This window comes from Vitis vinifera, chromosome 8 (assembly GCF_030704535.1).
Source record: "Vitis vinifera cultivar Pinot Noir 40024 chromosome 8, ASM3070453v1".
NCBI lineage: Eukaryota > Viridiplantae > Streptophyta > Magnoliopsida > Vitales > Vitaceae > Vitis > Vitis vinifera.
Window position 1 is genome coordinate 15,305,842 of NC_081812.1, and position 20,404 is coordinate 15,326,245.

The following is a 20,404-nucleotide window of genomic DNA, read 5'->3' on the forward strand; positions in this document are numbered from 1 at the left end:
TTTATTTTTTATTTTAACATATATGATTTATTCCTTTTAGTTCAATAATCCTGAAGTATAAACTCTGCAAGGCTTGACTTCAGTTATTTAAAAAAAAGTATCGGCGATTTGCATCGAGGATGCTGAGTACCTTCACAAGAAGTAAGGATCATAGTATGATCCAGTTGTTTGCCACCACCTTCTCCCTGACTCAAGTTTATTGTTGTTATTGCTATTGTCATCTTCCTCATCCCATCGCTACCATCATAATTTTTGTGAAAACACAGTGCTAATTTTGTTGTATAGCTTCTTATTTTCAGAATATATGGCTTACATACGTTGGACTGTAATCTCTTGACATTTCTACACCCCATCATGAGTTCACCTCTCCTCTCACAGGACTCCCTACCCTCTCAAGGTTAATGGAGCTTGGAACTTTATTACATATACTGAACATAGGATTTTTTTTCCCCTTTTCGTAGTTACATCGGCTTGGGCAAAATGCACCATGCAAAATTGAAGAGCATATGGTATAGGAGCAATCATTACAAATAGCAAAACACATTCAATTGGAGCATCTGAACATTTTGATCCGTAAAGGACTCCAAGCTGGGAGGAAACATTCCTTCTATTTGGTAGTCCTTCGGGGCCATTGTTGCCATTCTAAGACTTCTAGACTACAAGGCACGCTGTGCAGGAAAGCATCGTGCATCTCAACATTGATGCTGGTGGAGAAAATATATAGATATTCCGGTTCAATGTCACCAAATAACCATGGAGGAGTTTGTTAAAGGAAAAGAAGCAAAGAGAAACGCAGAGAAGACGAAAAAGGAGGGGCGAAGGGCAAAAGAAACAGGCAGATGTTGCTCACCAGTTCAGCAAGATAAATCAGTGCTTTGCACCTTCCCAGGACTTCCAGCATCAACCCCAACGGATTTGCTATTGGCATCATATGATGACAGGACCTCTCTCTGTACCAATCAACCAAGTTGTCTACCACTCAATGCATAGATCATTCACAACTTTCACATAAGTTCTGATATGGAAAAGAATTATCTGATGCTTGCATAAGAAATGCCTCTTCAGCATGCGTAAATAGTAATGCTTGCAGATATAGAGTACAAATGCAAATTTTCTTTCATGAACTAAGATAATCATCAAATGTGAACAATTGCAGCTTAGACAAATTCACATGAAATGAAGGGTATAACACTCACAATTGGCTCAAAATCAGGGCTAGACAAGTTGATAGTGAGGTTTCTCATCAACAATAATACCTACAAAAGTTCCACATAGACTCATTAGCATTCTTCTGACAAGAAATATCCTTCATAGTAAGAGAATCATTAATCAAATTCATATGATTCAAGTGGGTAACACATACCACTTCACTAGCCAAACCCATGAAAAATACAAAAACTATACACCACCGAAAAGGTCAAGAGTTCATGAAATATCAAATGAATGTCAGGCTGATCAACTAATGAGGAACAAGCAAAGGTCAAGAGTTCATGAAAACATCAAATGATTATCAGGCCTAACAAATAATGAGGAACACACATCTCAAAGTTTTACACTAAAACCACTTCATTGTGAACAAAAGAAGAATGCCATAGCTAACTACAGTTTTAAATCTTACAATGATGTCGACACTACAGTTAAATCTTCCATAGCAAATTTACAGAGTCCCAGTGTGGCTGATCATCCTCTCGGATCAGCTACTGATCATCGTGTAGGTAAGCTATTGCCTCACCAACTAGCTAATCAGACACAAACCCCTCCTCAGGTGGATTCCTCCTTTTGCTCCTCAGCCTATGGAGTATTAGCAGCCATTTCCAGCTGATGTCCCCCTCCCAGGGGCAGGTTCTTACGCGTTACTCACCCGTCTGCCACTGGAAACACCACTTATGTCATAACCAACTAAGAATATAAGCAATCAAATCATTACAAACAACAGGCCCAACCTCAGCAACCACGGTCCACTTTGACATCACAATGTTGCCAAAGCTATGATTAACTTGAACTAGTTCTCAAAGGGCCAAGTTCCATACAGCTTACTCACAAGCAAGTTCCATATAAACCAAGTCCAATCTAAATCAGCAGCTTCAAACAAGGCTGCTGAATAGGAAGCTGGTATAGCTTTGGAGATGAAGATTGATCCTCTAAGTCTCTCTACAGCTGAAGAAAGAGTGTGTTTTGCTCTAATAGAATATATTCGATTGGAAGAGAAGCGCACGTTGACTCATGCACTCATAAACTTATATGCACTCCTAAACTCCTGAAATCAGGAACTGGTTTGAAGGTGTCACTCATGAGCTATCTTATTAAAGGAATTCCAACTGCCGGGAACAGGCGAGAAAATAGAAGTGTGCCTTTTAATTAAACTGCCGGGGCAGGCTTTTCATTATAATTCTTTCTGGATGAGTTATCAACAAGCATACAACTATCTTAAGTTGTTTCCACAGTAAAGATCAGTACGTCTTGGTGCAGAAAATTTCCTTGCTCTGTTCATACTTCACAATGTTTGACTTCTTATATAAGCAATCTTTACATTTTAAATGTTTTTTCAGAATCAAGCTCTTAATTATTTGATAAACTAAAGTCACTTTCTCTTCAGGCCAAATTCAGTTTAATTGGTGAACTTTCACTTTCCAGGAACTTGCTGTATGCATGAAAAGCATACAGTTGCTATTTATTGTAGATGTGCACTGGACTCTCAATTTTGAAAGCTCCATATATTTTCAGCTTATTTTCAGGGCTTTATCATTGAGCCATCTGCTAGAATCAACCAAGCCTATGTCATAAAACTTGTCATAACAGATTTGAGTCAGAGCCACTAACCCCAACCCAAACCATAGGTTACTTGGTCTGTCAATTGAGTATGATCATATTTATATCCAATGCAAAAATTTTAAGGTCAGCAGTTTGATAGTGTCATTTGTGTGTGACCTTGTTGCATAGAACAAAAATAAGCAGCCCTAGCCCATCTCAATATCAACTTCATAACAAGCCCAAAAGCTGGTCAAAACTCAACTCAACTTGGTTTCTTTACAGCCTTAAGCAGAGGATATTGAGCTCCTCCACAACATAATACAATGCAGTGCATGTTAAACAGAAAAGGGCAAACTGTTTTATTTGGAATATTTTTCTAGTGGAAAAATTATATAGCCACTGGTTTTTTTTTTCCTTTTTGTCCCTATTGGGACTTGACCCTGGAACTTGAACCTGGAACCTCCCGTAAACCCACCCCAACCCTTTACCACTTGAACCAGACCTCAAGGGCTATATAGCCTCTGGTTTATATGCTTGACTCATTTGATTCATAGTCAGTAGTTGTCAACAGCCAACACAGAAAGTTGAGTTTTCGTATGTAATTAATGTAGCATCACTCTGGAAGCTTGCCGTATAGATAGTCTAATGAGTAACTAATTAAGGAAGTTACTCTTCACTTGATTATAAAGTGAAACTTTCCAGAGTAATTTTAGCAATGTCCTAGCATGCTTTTCCTTTTTCCTTTTCTGGGTCTCTTTGTGCTCCTTTTACTTGGTTTATAAAGATGGTTTAGACTAGTTGTTGCATCTACTGACCTAATGATGATTAAGAGCCTGAAATTGCCTATATCTCCAATTGCTTGGCAGAACACTTTAGCCTCACCCTTTTTTTGTAGGAACATTTGTGCTGTTTATGGTCCAAGCCCCACAAAAAACCATCCAGATACAACAATTAAACTTCATCCTACTCTTGAAAACCTCTTCTAACTTATCATAATCATGCTTAAGCTATTTCAAATAAAGCCTAAACCTGCCATAACTATAGTTTTGTATTTCGAACATGTTTCACTATCCTAACTGTCTTCACTATTGACTCAGTGATGCACCAGTCAAAGAAATGTAACTCTATGCCTATAACAGTTTAGACTAGGGAGCAAATTAAAATACATTTGTTAAGCATCAAAGAACCTGGGCTAGGTTCATGAATGTGGACATAACATTCGCCAGTCCATTAATGTTTAACTTTCTATTTATTTGCTTTTTTAACCTCAAACATTTTTTCTATGTTTTCATATTATTAGATTCTTCTTACACGACCACTCAGGAAAAAATAGTATATTCAACATAGACTTAAACTACAAGAAATTGGTCATGCACAAATTATGTTTTGGAGACTTAGCTCAATCACAATTGCACCATGTGCCGATTATATGCATACCTTATGTTTTAGAAGCATGGCTTAATTATTGTTTAACCACGTTTCTTATCTACCATGATACTGATAGGTATCTAATGGAGAATTATTATTGAATTTCAAGAATTTCAAGAAACAAGAGTTCCAACTGGTCCTCAAATCCCTACCAGATCCACAATATTTCCCTGCCCTGTAATTCCCCCTCCTTTTCTATTTAAACCTTCCCCTCAGCCCGTATCCAACTGTGACCTAACCTCCACTAAAGCTGTTACAACTAACTGCCAGGTGGCAGTATATTCCTCTTCCCTTTTCTATTATACACATAACGTATAGGAGGCCTATCATTACCCCCCTCAATGAGAGACACCTTGTCCTCAAGGTGGAAGTCAGGAAAGTGCTCTTTAATTGTGTCAACTGATTCCCATGAAGCTTCAAACTGAGGAAGTCCTTTCCACTGAATAAGTACTTCAATACCAAGCTGATTGTTATTGGGAGATTGGTGAATATCTAAGACCTGATCAGGCTCCACAAGCCATTCCAAATCCTCAACAAGAATAGGGGAAAGTGGCTGACACAAATCAGCTGAACCAAGAGCCCGCTTGAGCTGGGAAACATGAAACACTAGATGAATAGTTGTCGAAGAAGGAAGCTCTAACCTGTACGCCACTGGACCAATTTGCTGCACTACTTTGTAAGGGCCAAAATATCGTGGGGAGAGCTTCTCATTTGGTCGCTTAGCAAGGGAACGAAGACGATACGGACGAAGCTTTATATAGACAAAATCCCCAACTTCAAATTGGACTGCACGTCGATGAGCATCTGCAGATGACTTCATTTTGGATTGGGCACAGTAGAGATGATCCTTTAATTCATTTAAAATTAGATCACGCTCTTGCAATAACTGATCCACTGCCAAAACAGAGGTGGAATCTGATCCAAAACGTATCAACGGTGGTGGGTCTCGCCCGTAAACTGCTCGAAACGGTGTTGTATTAGTGGAGGAGTGGAATGTGGTATTATACCAGTATTCTGCCCATGAAATCCATGTAGACCAACGTCCAGGCTTGTTATATGAAAAACATCGAAGGTATGTCTCCACACAACGGTTGACCACTTCCGTTTGTCCATCCGTTTGCGGATGATATGCGGTACTATGGCAGAGAGAAGTACCCTGCAACCGAAATAGCTCTATCCAAAATCGGCTAAGAAATACTTTGTCACGATCACTAATAATGGAACGGGGAAATCCATGTAATTTGACAACATCCCGAACAAAGATAGCAGCCACCGTTTGAGCTGTGAAAGGGTGCTTGAGCAGTGAGAAGTGAGCATATTTGCTCAATCGATCCACAACAACTAAAATGGAGTTATAACCCTCAGACTTAGGAAGCCCCTCAATAAAGTCCATTGTCACATCGTCCCATATTTTGTCTGGAATAGACAGTGGTTGTAGTAACCCAGCAAGCGACAAAGTTAGGGTCTTATTTTGTTGACATACTAGACACTTCTCCACAAACTCTTTGATATCATTTTTCATGCCAACCCAAAAGAAATCTCTTGTGAGTCGTTTGTAAGTCCGCAAGAACTCGGAATGCCCTCCAACCACGCTAGCATGGCCCTCTTGAAGAAATGCTGGAACAAGGGGTGAGGATTTGGAAGGACTAGGCGCCCCTTGTAAAGGAGAATGCCATGGTCCAAGGATACCTAGGATAAGCATCCGGATCATCCAGCAGCCTCTGTTTAATCTTAGCAAGATGCGAGTCAGTTTCAACTTGTGAACTGATCAATGAAGTGTCTATGCGACTGGGAACCATGAGGGCAGCTAACTCCATAGAAATGGGGATGCGAGATAAGGCATCAGCTGCTTTATTCTCCATTCCCGGCCGAAACTGAATTTCAAAATCATACCCAAACAGCTTTGCGACCCACTTTTGGTACGACTCATTCACTATTCTTTGCTCTAGTAGAAACTTCAAGCTACTTTGATCCGTTCGCACAATAAAGTGGCGACCAAGCAGGTAATGACGCCACTTCTGAACTGCTAAGACAATAGCCATTAACTCTCTTTCATATATGGACTTTTGTCGTTCCCTTGCTGTGAGGACTTGGCTAAAATAAGCTACTGGTCTATGACTTTGCATCAAAACGGCACCCAAACCATACCCTGAGGCATCCGTCTCTACAATGAAGAGTTGGCTGAAGTTGGGCAAAGCTAAAACCGGTATTGTTGTCATAGCTGTTTTCAATTTTTGGAAGGCTACCTCAGCCTCTAGGTTCCAATTAAAAGCATCTTTTTTGAGTTGTTGAGTGAGAGGCCAAGAAATAGCTCCATATCCCTCTACAAATCGACGGTAGTATCCAGTCAATCCGAGAAATCCTCGTAATTCTTTAAGGGATTTGGGTGTGGGCCACTCTACCATGGCTGAAATCTTGTTGGGATCAGCAGCAACCCCCTTGGCAGAAACCAAATGGCCCAGGTATTCCAATTGTGGTTTAGCAAAGAGACATTTCTTTCCATTGACGTGCAGTTGGTGGTTCGCCAGAATGGACAGCACACTTTGCAAATGGTCACAATGCTCCTTCAAGTCTTTGCTGTAGACCAATATGTCATCAAAAAATACGAGCACAAATTTCCGAAGGTGTGGCCGAAATATACGGTTCATTAACGATTGGAAAGTCGCTGGTGCATTGGTTAGCCCAAAAGGCATCACCAAGAACTCGTAGTGACCTTCATGGGTGCGAAATGCCGTTTTGGGGATGTCTTGTTGCCGGACTCGAATCTGGTGGTAACCTAATTTGAGATCTAATTTGGAAAAAATGGTCGCGCCATGAAGTTTGTCAAGTAACTCATCAATCACCGGAATAGGGAACCGATCCGGGACTGTAACTTTGTTGAGGGCGCGATAATCTATACAAAACCTCCATCCTCCATCTTTTTTTTTCACCAACAACACTGGACTAGAAAATGGGCTTACGCTAGGCCGAACAATTCCTGCCTCCAGCATCTCTTGCACCAATCTCTCTATTTCATTCTTTAGAATATGTGGATACCAGTAGGGTCGGACATTAACCGGAGATGCTCCCGGAATTAATTGAATGGCATGATCAATATCACGACTTGGTGGTAACCATGTTATCGGCCCAAAAATTTGCTGATGTTGAGCTAATACTTCTTTAACTGTTTTTGGGACCTCTTGTACTCCTTCACTCAAATCCGAAGTGGTGGAAGTCTAACAAAATTCCACCCATACCCCTTGGCTATGGTGCTGCAGTGCTCTAGCCATTGCTTTAAGAGATACCTCAGTCCGACTAAGGCTCGGGTCTCCCTTTAACACTATCACTGCCTTCCCCATTTTGATCTTCATTGTTAGCATCTTCCAGTTTACCTTCACGTCTCCTAAGGTCCCCAACCAAGGCATTCCTAGAATCACATCAGTGTTGCCTAATTCAAGTGGAAGAAAATCTTCCACTACGGTGAGCCCTTGCATTGAAATACAAACTCCTCTACAAATGCCCTTCCCTTTCACGGATATCCCGGTTCCCATCATCACCCCGTAACTCGTTGTTGTAGTTAATGGAAGTGCTAATTGTTGAACCAATTCAAGGGATAAAAAATTGTGGGTAGTCCCACTGTCTACAAGGATGATTACCTCTTTTGACCCGATCGTCCCTTTGATCTTCATAGTTCCCGACGTAGTTAAACCGACCACGGAATTTAGAGATAATTCCACAGCGTCTTTCAGCTCGATGAGTGCAGGTTCTTCGGTTGCTCTGTCGTCAAACCGGTTATCGTCTTCCTCCTCATCTTCGTGCACCAATAAAACCCGTAATTCTTTCTTACAGCGATGACCAGGGGAGAACTTTTCTTCACACTTAAAACAAAGCCCCTTCTCTCTACGGGCTTGAAGCTCCGATTCCGTCAGTCTCTTTATCGGAATCTCACGTCGCTGGCTCATCGTCTTCTCGCCGACTGCCACTGCCTTAGTCTGAAAATTTTCCCCAATCTTCCACTCATCTCGATTTGCAGATGACAACATTTTGGTGCTCCTTGGGCCATTTGGGCCATTTGGTTCACGGGCTACTCTCATGGCTAAATTCCTGTCTTCAACTCGTTGGGCCATTTCCATCAAGTGGCCTAGCCCATATGGTTGCAGTAGACGTAGCTCAGCCCGGATCTCAGGAAGCAGTCCATTCATAAACGTGCTTTCCATTACCTCCTCCGAAATCCCTTTCAATGGAGTCACCAGAATCTCGAATTCCCGCCGGTATGCTGCCACTGTCCCTTGTTGTCGCGCCGCCAAAAACTGCTCACAAAGGCTCCCTTCTTGAGTTGGACGAAAACGAAGCAACAGCCGCCTCTTCAAATTTTCCCAACTCCCAAACACCTCCCTCGAATCAGTCCACTGGTACCAAGAGAGTGCGTCCCCATCTAAACTCATCGCGGCGGCGACTAATTTCCCTTCTTCCGTGAGTCCGTACGTTGCAAAGTATCGATTGGCCCAGAAGATCCAACAGTCCAGGTTCTCTCCCGTAAATATAGGCATCTCCACCCGTCGGCTGCCGCGCCATTCTCCATTTCCGCCTCGCCTCATCTCATCCGACGCCATCCCCCCCCAGTGGGTTCCCCAACTCCAGGGATCCATCCTGCCCGATCTTCTCGTTGAGCAACAGTCGTCGTGTTCCGCCCTAATGACAACGCCGCCATTGCCTTCTGTGTCTCTTCCAGCGACTGCAGAACTCGCATTACGTTCTGAGCAAGGTCCATCACCGTCTTTTCCATTCCTGGTAAGCGCTGCATCTTCTCTCTGATTTCTCCAACTTCCTTCTCTAGACAATCCACGCGACCTTCATTCCTTTTCTGAGCCATCTGGATCGATGCTCTGATACCAAATTGATAGGTATCTAATGGAGAATTATTATTGAATTTCAAGAATTTCAAGAAACAAGAGTCCCAACTGGTCCTCAAATCCCTACCAGATCCACAATATTTCCCTGCCCTATAATTCCCCCTCTTCTATTTAAACCTTCCCCTCAGCCCGTATCCAACTATGACCTAACCTCCACTAAAGCTATTACAACTAATTGCCAGGTGGCAGTATATTCCTCTTCCCTTTTCTATTATACACATAACGTATAGGAGGCCTATCAGATACATTCTTATATTTCAAGAAAACCCTAATTTTATTTTGTGAAACATATTTTCTAATAATTCTTAAATCTTTGCAGATTTACCATCACCCAGAATCCTGAAAGTAGCTTGTTGACTGCCAAATATTAATTTAAATATAAGCTAATACATATGATTAGCTCAATAATCTCTCAGCATAGCCCAATGATGATGCTACTCATACAAGAAACCTCGAAAACTAAAGATTATGTTAGCCCAAGGATTCCCCTAATCATATTTTGATGATAACAAACCATGGTTAGTTTACTAATGGCTTTAAATCAAGAAGAGTATCACATTTTATGCGAGAAATTCAAGATAATCAGCAAAGGATCAAATGGATGCAAGTTTAAGTGTGCATGAAGACCTTAAGCCTAGGATCTATTTGTAAGATAAATACATGGGTGCACCTAGGTTTGTCATATTAAATCATGCATCTTTCAATACTTGGTTTATGCATTAAAGTTGATTTTTTTATTAAAACCCGAGTATTCTTTCACAAACCTTAGGCAAAATATTTTAAACTTGACCTATTATAACACCTAAAGACTTTGCCTAAATGTTAGAAAAAAAATGATTTGAAAAAAATAGGTTTTCAGGGATTTATTGACCTACCGATCAAGGGGAGAGCCAACCAACTAAGTCGGTTCCCTTTCCTGGTAAAAAACTGGTCAAGGTTTCCTTCTCCCGATCAAAGGGACCTCTTTCCCGGTCGAAGGTCACCCCCTTCCCAATCAAGGTCCGGTCAAGCCCCAATAGTCACCTGTTGTGCATTTAATGTCCAATGGCTAGTCAACCGGTCAAACTGGAGCTCAACTGAACAAGGTTAGTTTCTGCCACTTTTGGTGTCCAAGGCTGGAAACCTATAAATTAATAACTTCACTTCATTTATTACATAGAGAACACCTGCAATCATCTTCCCAACTACTTATTTCTTAATAAAAGCTCTTTTTTTTTATACTTAGTGCATTGTTCTTCACTTGCAAACCACCTTAGTGCACCCTTATCATTCATCCTACCCTTTCTTTGTAAGGTGAGAGTGTTTTTCATTGATTATTGAAGTGAGGTTGTGAGTATTTAAAGCTTCAAGTTGAGATATACTTGAAGGGATATTGTAGCACCCATTGGAGCCAGAATCCAATTGTAGAGCATTGGAAGCTTAGTTGAAACTTCACAGATAGTTTAAAGCTTCACTCGGTTGGAGCTTGAAGAGAATGAACGTAGGTAAAAAGTGTCGAAATACTATAAAAACTTTGTATTTGCTTTCTCTATCTCTATTTTTTTATTTATTGTTCTTTAATTTGTTTAAATTTAGTGTATTTGGAAAAGATTTTTAAAACTCAATTCACCCCTCCTCTTGGGTGATTTTCTTAATTGATTAGCCTTAAATTCACCGATTATATCTCTAAAACTCAAACATTCAAGCCTAACCTTCAAAGGCCAAAGGTCTCATGACTTCATCAAGAAGAAATATTGGTACCCTGAGGAAAAGAGGCTTAGCTTGTAGAAGGATATCTATAAAGTCCACATTTCTTATCTATCAAAAAAAAATAAAGTCCACATTTCTTCAAAAACTAAGAACAAAGAATAGGTTGGAAATAAATTATCAACATCCAAAAACACCTAAAAGTAAAAGCAGTGATTGAAATATCAGAATAAATCAGTGAAATTTCTCTCATATTTTGGTTATTGGCGAGTTTCGACAGGATATTTGCTATCGATTATCAGATGAGAGATATTTCGCCCATTTATCAAAAATATTGTCAATATTTCGGCTTTTATCGGTTTTTTGCCGATTTATCGGGAAATTTCCCGATTTTTTGGCTAGTCAACACCCGCAAGAGATGGTCAACCCACGCCAACGCTTAAAATTGTTAAAGCTGCAGATAAAGGATTCGAACCCAATCCAAAAAACTTGGGTTCAAGGCTGGTTACCACTAGAATGACTTCACCTACGTTAATATGTATGCATAAACTTCAATATATTAAAGTCTACTATATTTTAATAAATAAATTAATTCTAATCATTATATTTTAAACTTTATTTAATTGATTATTAAAAGTATAAAAAACATCATTATAATTTTCTTAACAAATATTTTTTATATTATTTATAATTAAATATAAAAAAAATATAAATATTAAAAATCATCATTTATTTTAAATTATTGAATACATTTGGATTAAATAAATTATGATTTTAATATTAAATTTATCATCATTTATTTCATTAATCTTATTTCAAAAAAATTAGTATCATTTCACTTTTAAATTTTTTTATATTTATCCTTTTAATTTATTTAATTTTAAATGTGTTTATTTAAAATATTAAAAATATAAATTTATTCAAAAATTACTAAAATATAAAAAATTAATAATGAAGTTCCGATATTTTATAAATAAAAATTAATTTGATAAGATAAATTATTAATATAATTTTTAATTATTTTAATAAATTAGTATCAACAGCAAAAAGTTGTCACCACAAATAATAAAATTTTAGAAAGTAAATCTTAAATAAAATGTTTTATATAAATCTTAAAAAGGCTTTAATTTTATATTTAAAATGTAATAAAATATGTTTTAATAAAAGTAGTTTTTGATTTTTAAAATAAATGAATATAAATATATCAAATGAATTTAATATAATTTTTTCTATAAAAAAATTTGATAAATATTATTTTTAATAATACTTATGTCAATTACATTTACAAAATAATTTTAATATGTGTATTCTTTCTTATTTTATCATTTTTTTAAAGTTTTCTAAACATTTTCATAAATTTTGAACTATTTCTATTCGATCGATATTTTTATCAAAATATCCACCGATATTTCTAATATATCCATAAAATTCAAGTACTGATATTTGTGTTTATCGATATTTCAAACCTTGAGTTAAAGAAAGACAAGTGGGTAAACACTGTAAGAAGCATGAAAACAACAATGATCACCATATTGATTGGGAGTATAAGACACAAGATAGTCTCTAAACAGAGGTAACTTTTCTTCCACACCCACCCAACCCCCAACAAGCACAGAGAGACAGAGAAAAGGAAAGAAACAGTTATTCATCTAATTATTGGAGCTTGGCCTTGTGTCTTAACCATTTCTGATATTTGAGGCTGTATTTGAAGTTATTGAAATTGGATATTCACCAAGGTGTAAAACAACTAAAAGCAGTAAGTTGCTAGAGCAGAGCTAGTTGGGTATTTATAATCTTCCAGATTAATTCAATAGAACGAGTAAAACACACAATGATTCTGCATAAAGAATTTGGCAAGGCATGCCCATCATTTTATCCAGTTTGCTAGGATAGCAAATTGAAAATGTAAGATAGAAATTGAGAATAATTTCATTTAACTCACAGTTTCAAAATTAATGGGATCCATCTCCTTGAGCTTCTCTATTTGACCCTCAGAGTCTGGATCAAAGACACTGCCAATAAAGGTGTACACTTCAGAAAAATCTGGTATACCTGTGACACAAAATGTAGATAATTTTAGTTTAAAAGGTTAAGCTAATACGAAAAATAATACATTAATATTCAAAGTTATGAATCTTAAGAAGTGAGAATATGAAAATAAGAGAGGAAGAATTGACAACATGTGAGAAATATAATGGCTTTAATAATATTGGTCTCACGTATTTAGAGGCTCGATTAGTTGATGGCTAAGCTGAATAGAGCACACTGCAGTACAACATGGCAAGTAATATGGAAGTAAACTTACATCAAATGAGCATGATATTTGACAAAGACAACATCATGAGAAACTACACTATAAGCCACTTCAGAACCGAATGAGGTTATGGCAATTTACAACCCAAGGTGTCAAAACAGAAACCCATCATCCATGTTAATGATGACAGGCTCCCATTTTGATATCTCTTGGATGCTCCCTTCTTCGATTAAACAGTTCTGGGGATGGCATGGGAGTTCTATGGGGAAGAATGTAGGAGAGCATGGAGCACAGTTCCTTTGTGCCTGTTTTGGATAATTTGGAGGGACAAAATAGAAGGAGCAGTCAGAGCTACCACTGAAAAATTCCCTTTTGTGCTCGTATGCCACTATAATGAATCATATAACTCAGAGGTTAAAACTCAATAGTGAAGGATCTCATTTCAAGAAAAAAGAACTTATGGTTAAAAACTTACCATGAAGTGCAGAACCTTGTTTTCTTTGCTTCTGTAACTCAGAGCTTGGCAGTGTTCTGCTTGACCTTCCAATGCCACAAACATCACTGTTACTAATCTTTGCCACCCCCTTTGATCCAATATCAGCTGAATCAGTAACATTGCATACAATAATAAGTGCTGAAAGTTCCCTTTCAATAAATAACACAAAATCTACATAATTATCTAACAAAAAACACATAAGAACAAGTGCATACCTTCAACCATGTGAAGACTGTATTCATCTTGGGGTGGAGCGATTCCACTTGTTGCAGTGTTTATAAGCATGGAAGTCTCATCCCATGGAGAATATACAGGCACAAGGGAATGCAATGAAGAAGGATATGCCACAGAAGCTTGCAATGGCACTAAAACTGTTAATTGTTACAAGAAATTGCATGTCAGAATGCCAACAGTTAAATTGAATCCAGCATCAGAAATATATTTTTATTTTCACTAAGAGGGACAAACCATTTGTTGGTGCCTTTTGTGGGTAAGGATGAATAGCTTTGCGCTTTGGGCGAGGCGGTGGCACATGTGCTACTGTCCCATTCTTTTGGACCTTTAAAAAGTATTTCTGGGCATGACTCCTAATCTGCAATGCAAATACTCAGTATAAAAAAACTAAATAAATGAAACCACCATGAACAATAGAGCCAAACTTTACTTAATAACAAATTACAGCACACAGAGCACCAAAGTGCTAGCATTATTTTGCTTTTTATTTTTTCCAAATGCCTTTAGGGTTGTAAGTTCATTAACTTTTGCAGTTATGTACAGTTTATAGTAGAGGGCAATCATATAAATGCACTAATGCAAACCTTTTTTGGTGAGGCATAATGCCATGAGAGGCAGTTCTGCAGTAAAGAAAATTTTAAACTATTTCAATCAGCATGTCATATTGTGCTAAACATGTGTATTGATGCATGAAGTTGAACAATCAAAGTTTAAGATCAATTCGAGTTTTTTTTTTTTTTTTTTATAGGTGAGATCAGTTTGACAAATATAAACAATGTTGTCACCATAAACATGCTGAAGTATGATTACTGGTCTAAAATTTACAAGGATGCTGACAAGATCCATTGGAGAAAGACAAATTGTAGTAATATTTTGTGTTAAACCCCAGAATGCATCTATTTTCCATGAGCTTGTCCTAGACCCCAGTGGTATTTTGTTGTTTTAGATCCTACAATGTATACTGATTGGCTAATATACAGCTACATGTAAAAGTTCATTCAAGTCAAAGTTGACTGAAAACTCCAAGCAAGCTAAAATATGAAGAGATAAGAACCTGAATCACTGTCTTTGAACCAACAAAATCTTCAATTTTTTTCCAGTCACGGTCAAATCTGAAAAATCCATATAAGAGGCAGATTAGAGTAAAAAACAAGAAAATTCATGAGAAGTCCCATGTCTTTTTTCAGAAAGTACAGACGGCAAACAAGGCTGATCCAGAGATCATATTCAAATGAGTAAAAAGAGCTAACAAAAGGAAAATTACTTTGCCAAATACAAAAAGAGAGGCTGTGTATAAGGGTATTGGAGAAGTGGTAGCCAGTACATTGCAACTTTTTAATGGTAATTCAATAAAAGAGCCCTAGTAAACCAAAAGCAAATGTGAAGTCATAACAGCCTATCTAAATCATATTGTATCAAACCCAACTATAGCTGATCCAGTTATAGCGAGGTTAATGCTGTTTCTGAGGGACAGTGTAGATACCTAACTTTGCTAGCTCAGCTGATTGAGGGATTGCAGTCAGCAAGTGCCCTCATGGCCCCCAGCTGGTGCAGGCGTTATCATGCCGGAGCTGGACACTTCCCATTTTAAGTATTTTGTTTCATAACCCCTGTGGCTTCAATTAAGGGTAATGCCACTGAATCTTTGGGTATCAGGTTAGCAGAGATAATCCACCTCATTTCCCAAACCATGGTATCTTTCCCCTCTCCTCCATAAGCATACTGTCAAAGCACACCTACTTTATTTTATAAATCTTTTTTTTTTCTTGGGAGAAGTGCTCAAAATCAGCGATGACACATCATGATATGTTTGTGATATATCTATTATCAATAATAAACCTCAATTTTGCGAACTTGGCTGTTCATCACAACTTGTGGATCTAGGAGTTCTTCTAAAACGTATCATGATATGTTATCAGCTCTTGTTTTCTAATGCTTGTTAGTTTTTCATTACCTGTAACTAAACTATCTAAAGCATAAGCAGCAAAACAGAGCAAGAAAGATAAAATTAATAAGAAAAAAGTAAACAAAGAAACAAACATATACAAATGAATGAGAATCAATTGCAGAAATTGCCCAACCAAAAAGCCAACTCGCGGAAATTCATCAGGTTTTAAAAGTGTGAAGAGACAGCCTGGTGTATTAAGTTCTTTGGTTGACAATGAGAAAAGAAAAACTAAAAAGATCCAAAGATTTATAAATCATCTATTTTGCGGCATTTTCTCGAGAACCAATTGGATAAAGGAGAATGAATAGGGATGAAGAAAGTACAGTTGAAGTGCTTCGAGAAATTTGTCGTGCTCTTCCTCGGTCCAGCTCTCTCTGGACTTGGTTATGGTGTAGGGTTTCCTGACCTTCTTGCCTGAGCCATCACCAGAAGTTAACGAGGCCATGGGTTTAGGGTTGGAAGAGCTGGAGTTCATGTCGTTGTCAAGAGCGCATTGGTAGAGAAACTTTTACAGAAAGAAAGGGTGCTCAGAACGGGCGGGCTCTCTCTCATGTAGTTACAGTTGGTGGGAATGTGGGATGAGCAATCTAAGGCCGCTCAATTAATCGTCGACTTGGAAGACCACACCTGCGCCGATTTAATCGTTTTTTATTTTTATTTTTATTTTGTTTGGAGTTTGGTTTCCACAAATATCCATTAATTTACTTTTAAATTTTAAAATCACCCCTTAACAATTTATTTATTAGAACCTATTAATATTTAACGTTATAAAATTTATTATATTACCAATTTATTAATACCCTTTAATGTTATAAATTTCATTATCTTTAAATCATCTCATTAATTAATGTTACATCTTTCTTGTTGGGGCATTTCAGACATTTTATCTGTGGGTCTGTAATTTACTTCCAAATTTTGGATTTAAAGTTATTATTATTATTATTATTATTATTATTATTATTATTATTATTATTATTATTGTTGTTGTTGTTGTGATTCTAATTCTTTCGCAAAAGTTTGACGGCAGAGTGAGTGGAGGAGGGCGCTCGACTTTTGCAGTCGTAGGAGTTGAATAGCTCGCGAGTCATGAGCCGAGGATTTAGGCCGCAAGTGTAGTCGTGGAATCTAAAAGGGGGCGGGTCCCGCCAGAGACTTTAGATTGGTTACCACCGGGTTTCTCTGCTCCACTAGTTTAAGCAGCAAATCCGTATCCGTTTAAATTGCCGAATTGTTACATCCTTGACCCTCTTCTTAAAGACTTATCCGCTTGGTTTTATTCAAATTTCTTTATAGAAACTTTTTGAGAGTTTGGCACAAAAATAGTATATTTTGTCATTTTGAATAAATAAATAAAAATATATATATATATATATATATATATATATATATATATTTAAATTCGTATTTTTTTATTATGTAATGGTTCATGCGTGTATGGTCCTTTTAATTTAAATGACATATGCACGTTTTAATTTTTCTTAAAAATCATAATTATTTACCTAATAAAAGATGTTTGTTTATTTAATCCATAATTTCATGAGACATAATAAAAACGTGTATCGGAGTATTTGTGATATGAGAAAATTTTTAATTATATATATATATAAATAAACTTCTCTTAATTTTATAAACACGTTTTAAAATCGTCAAAATCCTTTAAACCAAAATCGAGAATATCTACATGATTGAATGCAAATCATATATTTGTAAATTTAAAATTTATCAAATATCCTATTTATTTAAAGTCAATCTAGGTATTTCATAAAATTTCAAATCTATTAGAATTATGTGTATTTAATCAAAATCTTCATATAAACAAAATTAACCTGATAAAAAAATATCAAGCTTTGCATTTTTTTTTTTTTTTGGCTACATTAAATATTTGCATATTTTTTGGCATTATGCCTAACCTTTTTTTTGGAGTTAAAATTTTGAATCTAGAGCAAGGAAAAGATACGACTATGACTGTCATGATCATCCAGTTACGTGAACAAATCTTTATTTGTTCGGCCAGCTTAATTCTGTTTAAGGGCAAGGGAAAGAAAAAACAACCACGGGAACTATGACACTAGCGATGGAAATTTGGTAGTCCATAAAATGGGCAGCGGGCACAATACCATTCGAGTTAGGTCTGATTCAAAATTATAGGCCCTTTGGGTATGGAGTTTCTGTAGTGAATGTCTAGTCCCAGACTCTATTGATCAAATAGAGGTTTCCCATCAAGAGGTTAATTGAATTTTTGTTCCTATTGATGTACTACATTAACTAAAATATGTTAGTTTAATAATTTTGATTAGTGAACTTTATCAAATAACATTATGTCTAAACTAAAAATCAAATAATAAATTAAAAAGTTGATTTAAATCATTTAATAAAAAATATTATGTTTTGACATTTTCTAAGTATCTAACAATGAAATTAAAAAATAATAATAACAATTGAAAATTTACCGAGTGTTTAATAAAATTTAATACTTAATACTTATTATTTATTAATTTAAATTGATTTTAAATTAAATTATTTTTTAGTTATTAACTTAAAACTTTTCACTTATTTTTTACTTTAAATATTAAGGTTGTTTATTAAATTAATTTAAAATTTATTTTAAGTTATTGAATTGATGTATTTATCATCATGTAGACCCCAAAATTTATCTCATTTAATTAATTAATTTATTTATTATTATATTTTTAACCTAATATTTTAAACCCATTTTATTTTAATTTTTAATTTTCAACTTTAATTTTATTATTATTATTATTATTTTATCTTATTTTATTTTTATTTATTTTCTCTTTCTTCCCCCTCTCTCTCATCCCCATGGCAACCCTCACTTACCTTTTCTTTTTTTCCTCATTTTCCATTTTTCTTTCTTCTTTCCTCTTTCCTTTTTCCCCACACCCATATTCTTTATTTTCTCCCTTTTTCTCTCTGACTCACCCCTCATATCACTATCGTGGCCCCCACGATGCCCAACGACCATCTTGCGCCGGCTACCCTCTTGTTTCTTTTTCGTTTTTCTTCTTCTCTCTTTCTTTCACTCTCTCTCTCTCCCTCATCCCCATGATGGCTGCCCATCTCACCACCGCTACCGATGACGCTACTATAGTGACACCATTGCTGGCGATGCCACCGTCGACTGACAGTCTCCTCCACTGTCGGCGACTGCCCCCCACTCCGGCCGTATCTTCCATGTCTCTATATTTCTCTCTCTTTTTTTTCTCCACCCCGACACTCATTCTTTCTACTTTCATTGTAGAGGTAACCATTTCTTTCTTCATTTTGATTTACACAGTACTTTGTTTGGAGATTTTGGTTTTGTTTGTTTGGGCTTTGGATTGTGTTTACGGGCTTTAAGGATGTTGGGCTTACATGATTGTTGATTTTGATTGCAGATTTGCATGATTTGGGCTTACATGTTATTAGATATTGTTATTAGGCTTATTTGAATTTCTTTTATTTTTGTTTTTCTTGATGTTTGGATGGGTGTTTTGGCACTGTGCCGAGAGTGGAGAAACATGGAAGCAGTTGGGGCAAGTGAAGAAGGGCATGGGTTGAACTCACCACCGTACCCTCCTAATAGGTAACCTGACCAGATTCGACTTTGGTTTTTCATAGTTTTTTTCAGATAAGGAGTCACAGAGTTTTCTTTATTATTTTGTTTTTCCTTAAAAAATAAAATAAAAATAAATGGCGAATACAAGTTTTTTTTCTAAAAAATCAAATTTTCACAAAAAAAAAAAAAAAAAAACTAGTCACCCATCAAGTGAAAAATTCAGGGTCCACATACAATTAACGTTTATTATTAAAAAAACTAATTAATATTTATTTTTATTAATCTTAATAAATAAATTTATTATTTAACATTCATATTTAAAGTATTATAAATTTATAAGATAACCTTTAAATATTTACTATAAAAAAAATGAATCATTGGTTTGAACTCAGGCTATTAAATATATTATTATTAGATGTGGCTAAACATGATAAAAAAAAGAATAATAAATGAACTATTTTGACTTAATACTTAAAATGATTTTTAGCTATAGGTTACGATGTTAAGTTATTTTATCAAACATATTTAATCTACTCAATAATTTAAACATATTTAATTTATTTGAAAACTTAAATTACTTTAGGTCATTCGATTGATTTACCAAAATCATCTACATTTATTTAGAAAGTCACAATATATATATATATATATATATATAAATAAAGATAGCAATGCCATAAAAATTTGGTATATAAGGATTCCGTATTCAAGAACCTAATTTTAACATGACAAATAAACAAGTGGAAAAAATGCAAGAAAATGGAACATTAACAATACGAAGAAGCACAAATTAGCATAAATATGATTGAAAAAAAAGCATTGGAACTTATTTTGGAAGGATTGTTAGCAATTGACCCTTTGAGATTTTGGATATTAATTAATGGGGTGCAAATTGTTGCTTTAAAATTTTTTTTATTAGCTAATTTTTCTTATTGACTAATTATTTGTTGAAATTTTTTTTTTTTGAAAAGAAAGCAGTTTTTTTATTTATTTTTTATACTAATTGATTATTAAAATTAATTTATGTCTATTTACATAGATATCTAAAAGATAAAAAATAAAATAAAATCAAAGCTTAATAAGATTTGTTAATTTATTTAAATAATTTTATTAGTAAAATATTTTATTTAAATGGGACTTTGATGTCAATTATTCATAC

At 35.9% G+C, this 20,404-nt stretch overlaps 1 protein-coding gene and 1 long non-coding RNA gene across 5 annotated transcripts; one reads left to right on the plus strand and one right to left on the minus strand.

Moving 5' to 3' along the window:
- Positions 1 to 272: 272 nt before the first annotated feature.
- On the minus strand, positions 273 to 16,316 carry LOC100249962 (protein REVEILLE 8). 4 transcript variants are annotated; one of them, XM_002275001.5, is made up of 9 exons: positions 16,013 to 16,316; positions 14,796 to 14,853; positions 13,976 to 14,099; positions 13,723 to 13,878; positions 13,487 to 13,612; positions 12,700 to 12,809; positions 1,197 to 1,256; positions 851 to 950; positions 273 to 704 (listed from the first exon to the last, which is right to left on the minus strand). In XM_002275001.5, the coding sequence occupies exons 1-8, from the start codon at positions 16,162 to 16,164 to the stop codon at positions 855 to 857; spliced, it is 882 nt and encodes a 293-aa protein (XP_002275037.1). In that variant the 5' UTR covers positions 16,165 to 16,316; the 3' UTR covers positions 273 to 704; positions 851 to 854. The 4 variants fall into 4 exon arrangements, 3 of the variants coding, with proteins under 3 accessions (XP_002275037.1, XP_059595083.1, XP_059595084.1); XR_009466414.1 differs by lacking the exon at positions 273 to 704 and adding an exon at positions 1,619 to 1,871 and having other exon boundaries at positions 933 to 950; positions 16,013 to 16,291; XM_059739100.1 differs by having other exon boundaries at positions 273 to 950; positions 16,013 to 16,291.
- A 2,275-nt stretch (positions 16,317 to 18,591) lies between these two features.
- LOC132254174 (uncharacterized) lies at positions 18,592 to 20,169 on the plus strand. The gene is made up of 2 exons (XR_009466415.1): positions 18,592 to 18,950; positions 19,085 to 20,169. It is a non-coding gene; the product is annotated as an uncharacterized LOC132254174 (long non-coding RNA).
- The last annotated feature ends 235 nt before the right edge of the window (positions 20,170 to 20,404 follow it).

Coding starts and splice junctions, on each gene's coding strand:
- LOC100249962 (XM_002275001.5), bottom strand. CDS start 16,164: ATGAACTCCAGCTCTTCCAACCCTAAACCCATGGCCTCGTTAACTTCT. Junction 13,613..13,722: donor CAGTCTTCACATGGTTGAAG/GTATGCACTTGT, acceptor TTACTGATTCAG/CTGATATTGGATCAAAGGGG. Junction 951..1,196: donor GCCCTGATTTTGAGCCAATT/GTGAGTGTTATA, acceptor TGATTGGTACAG/AGAGAGGTCCTGTCATCATA.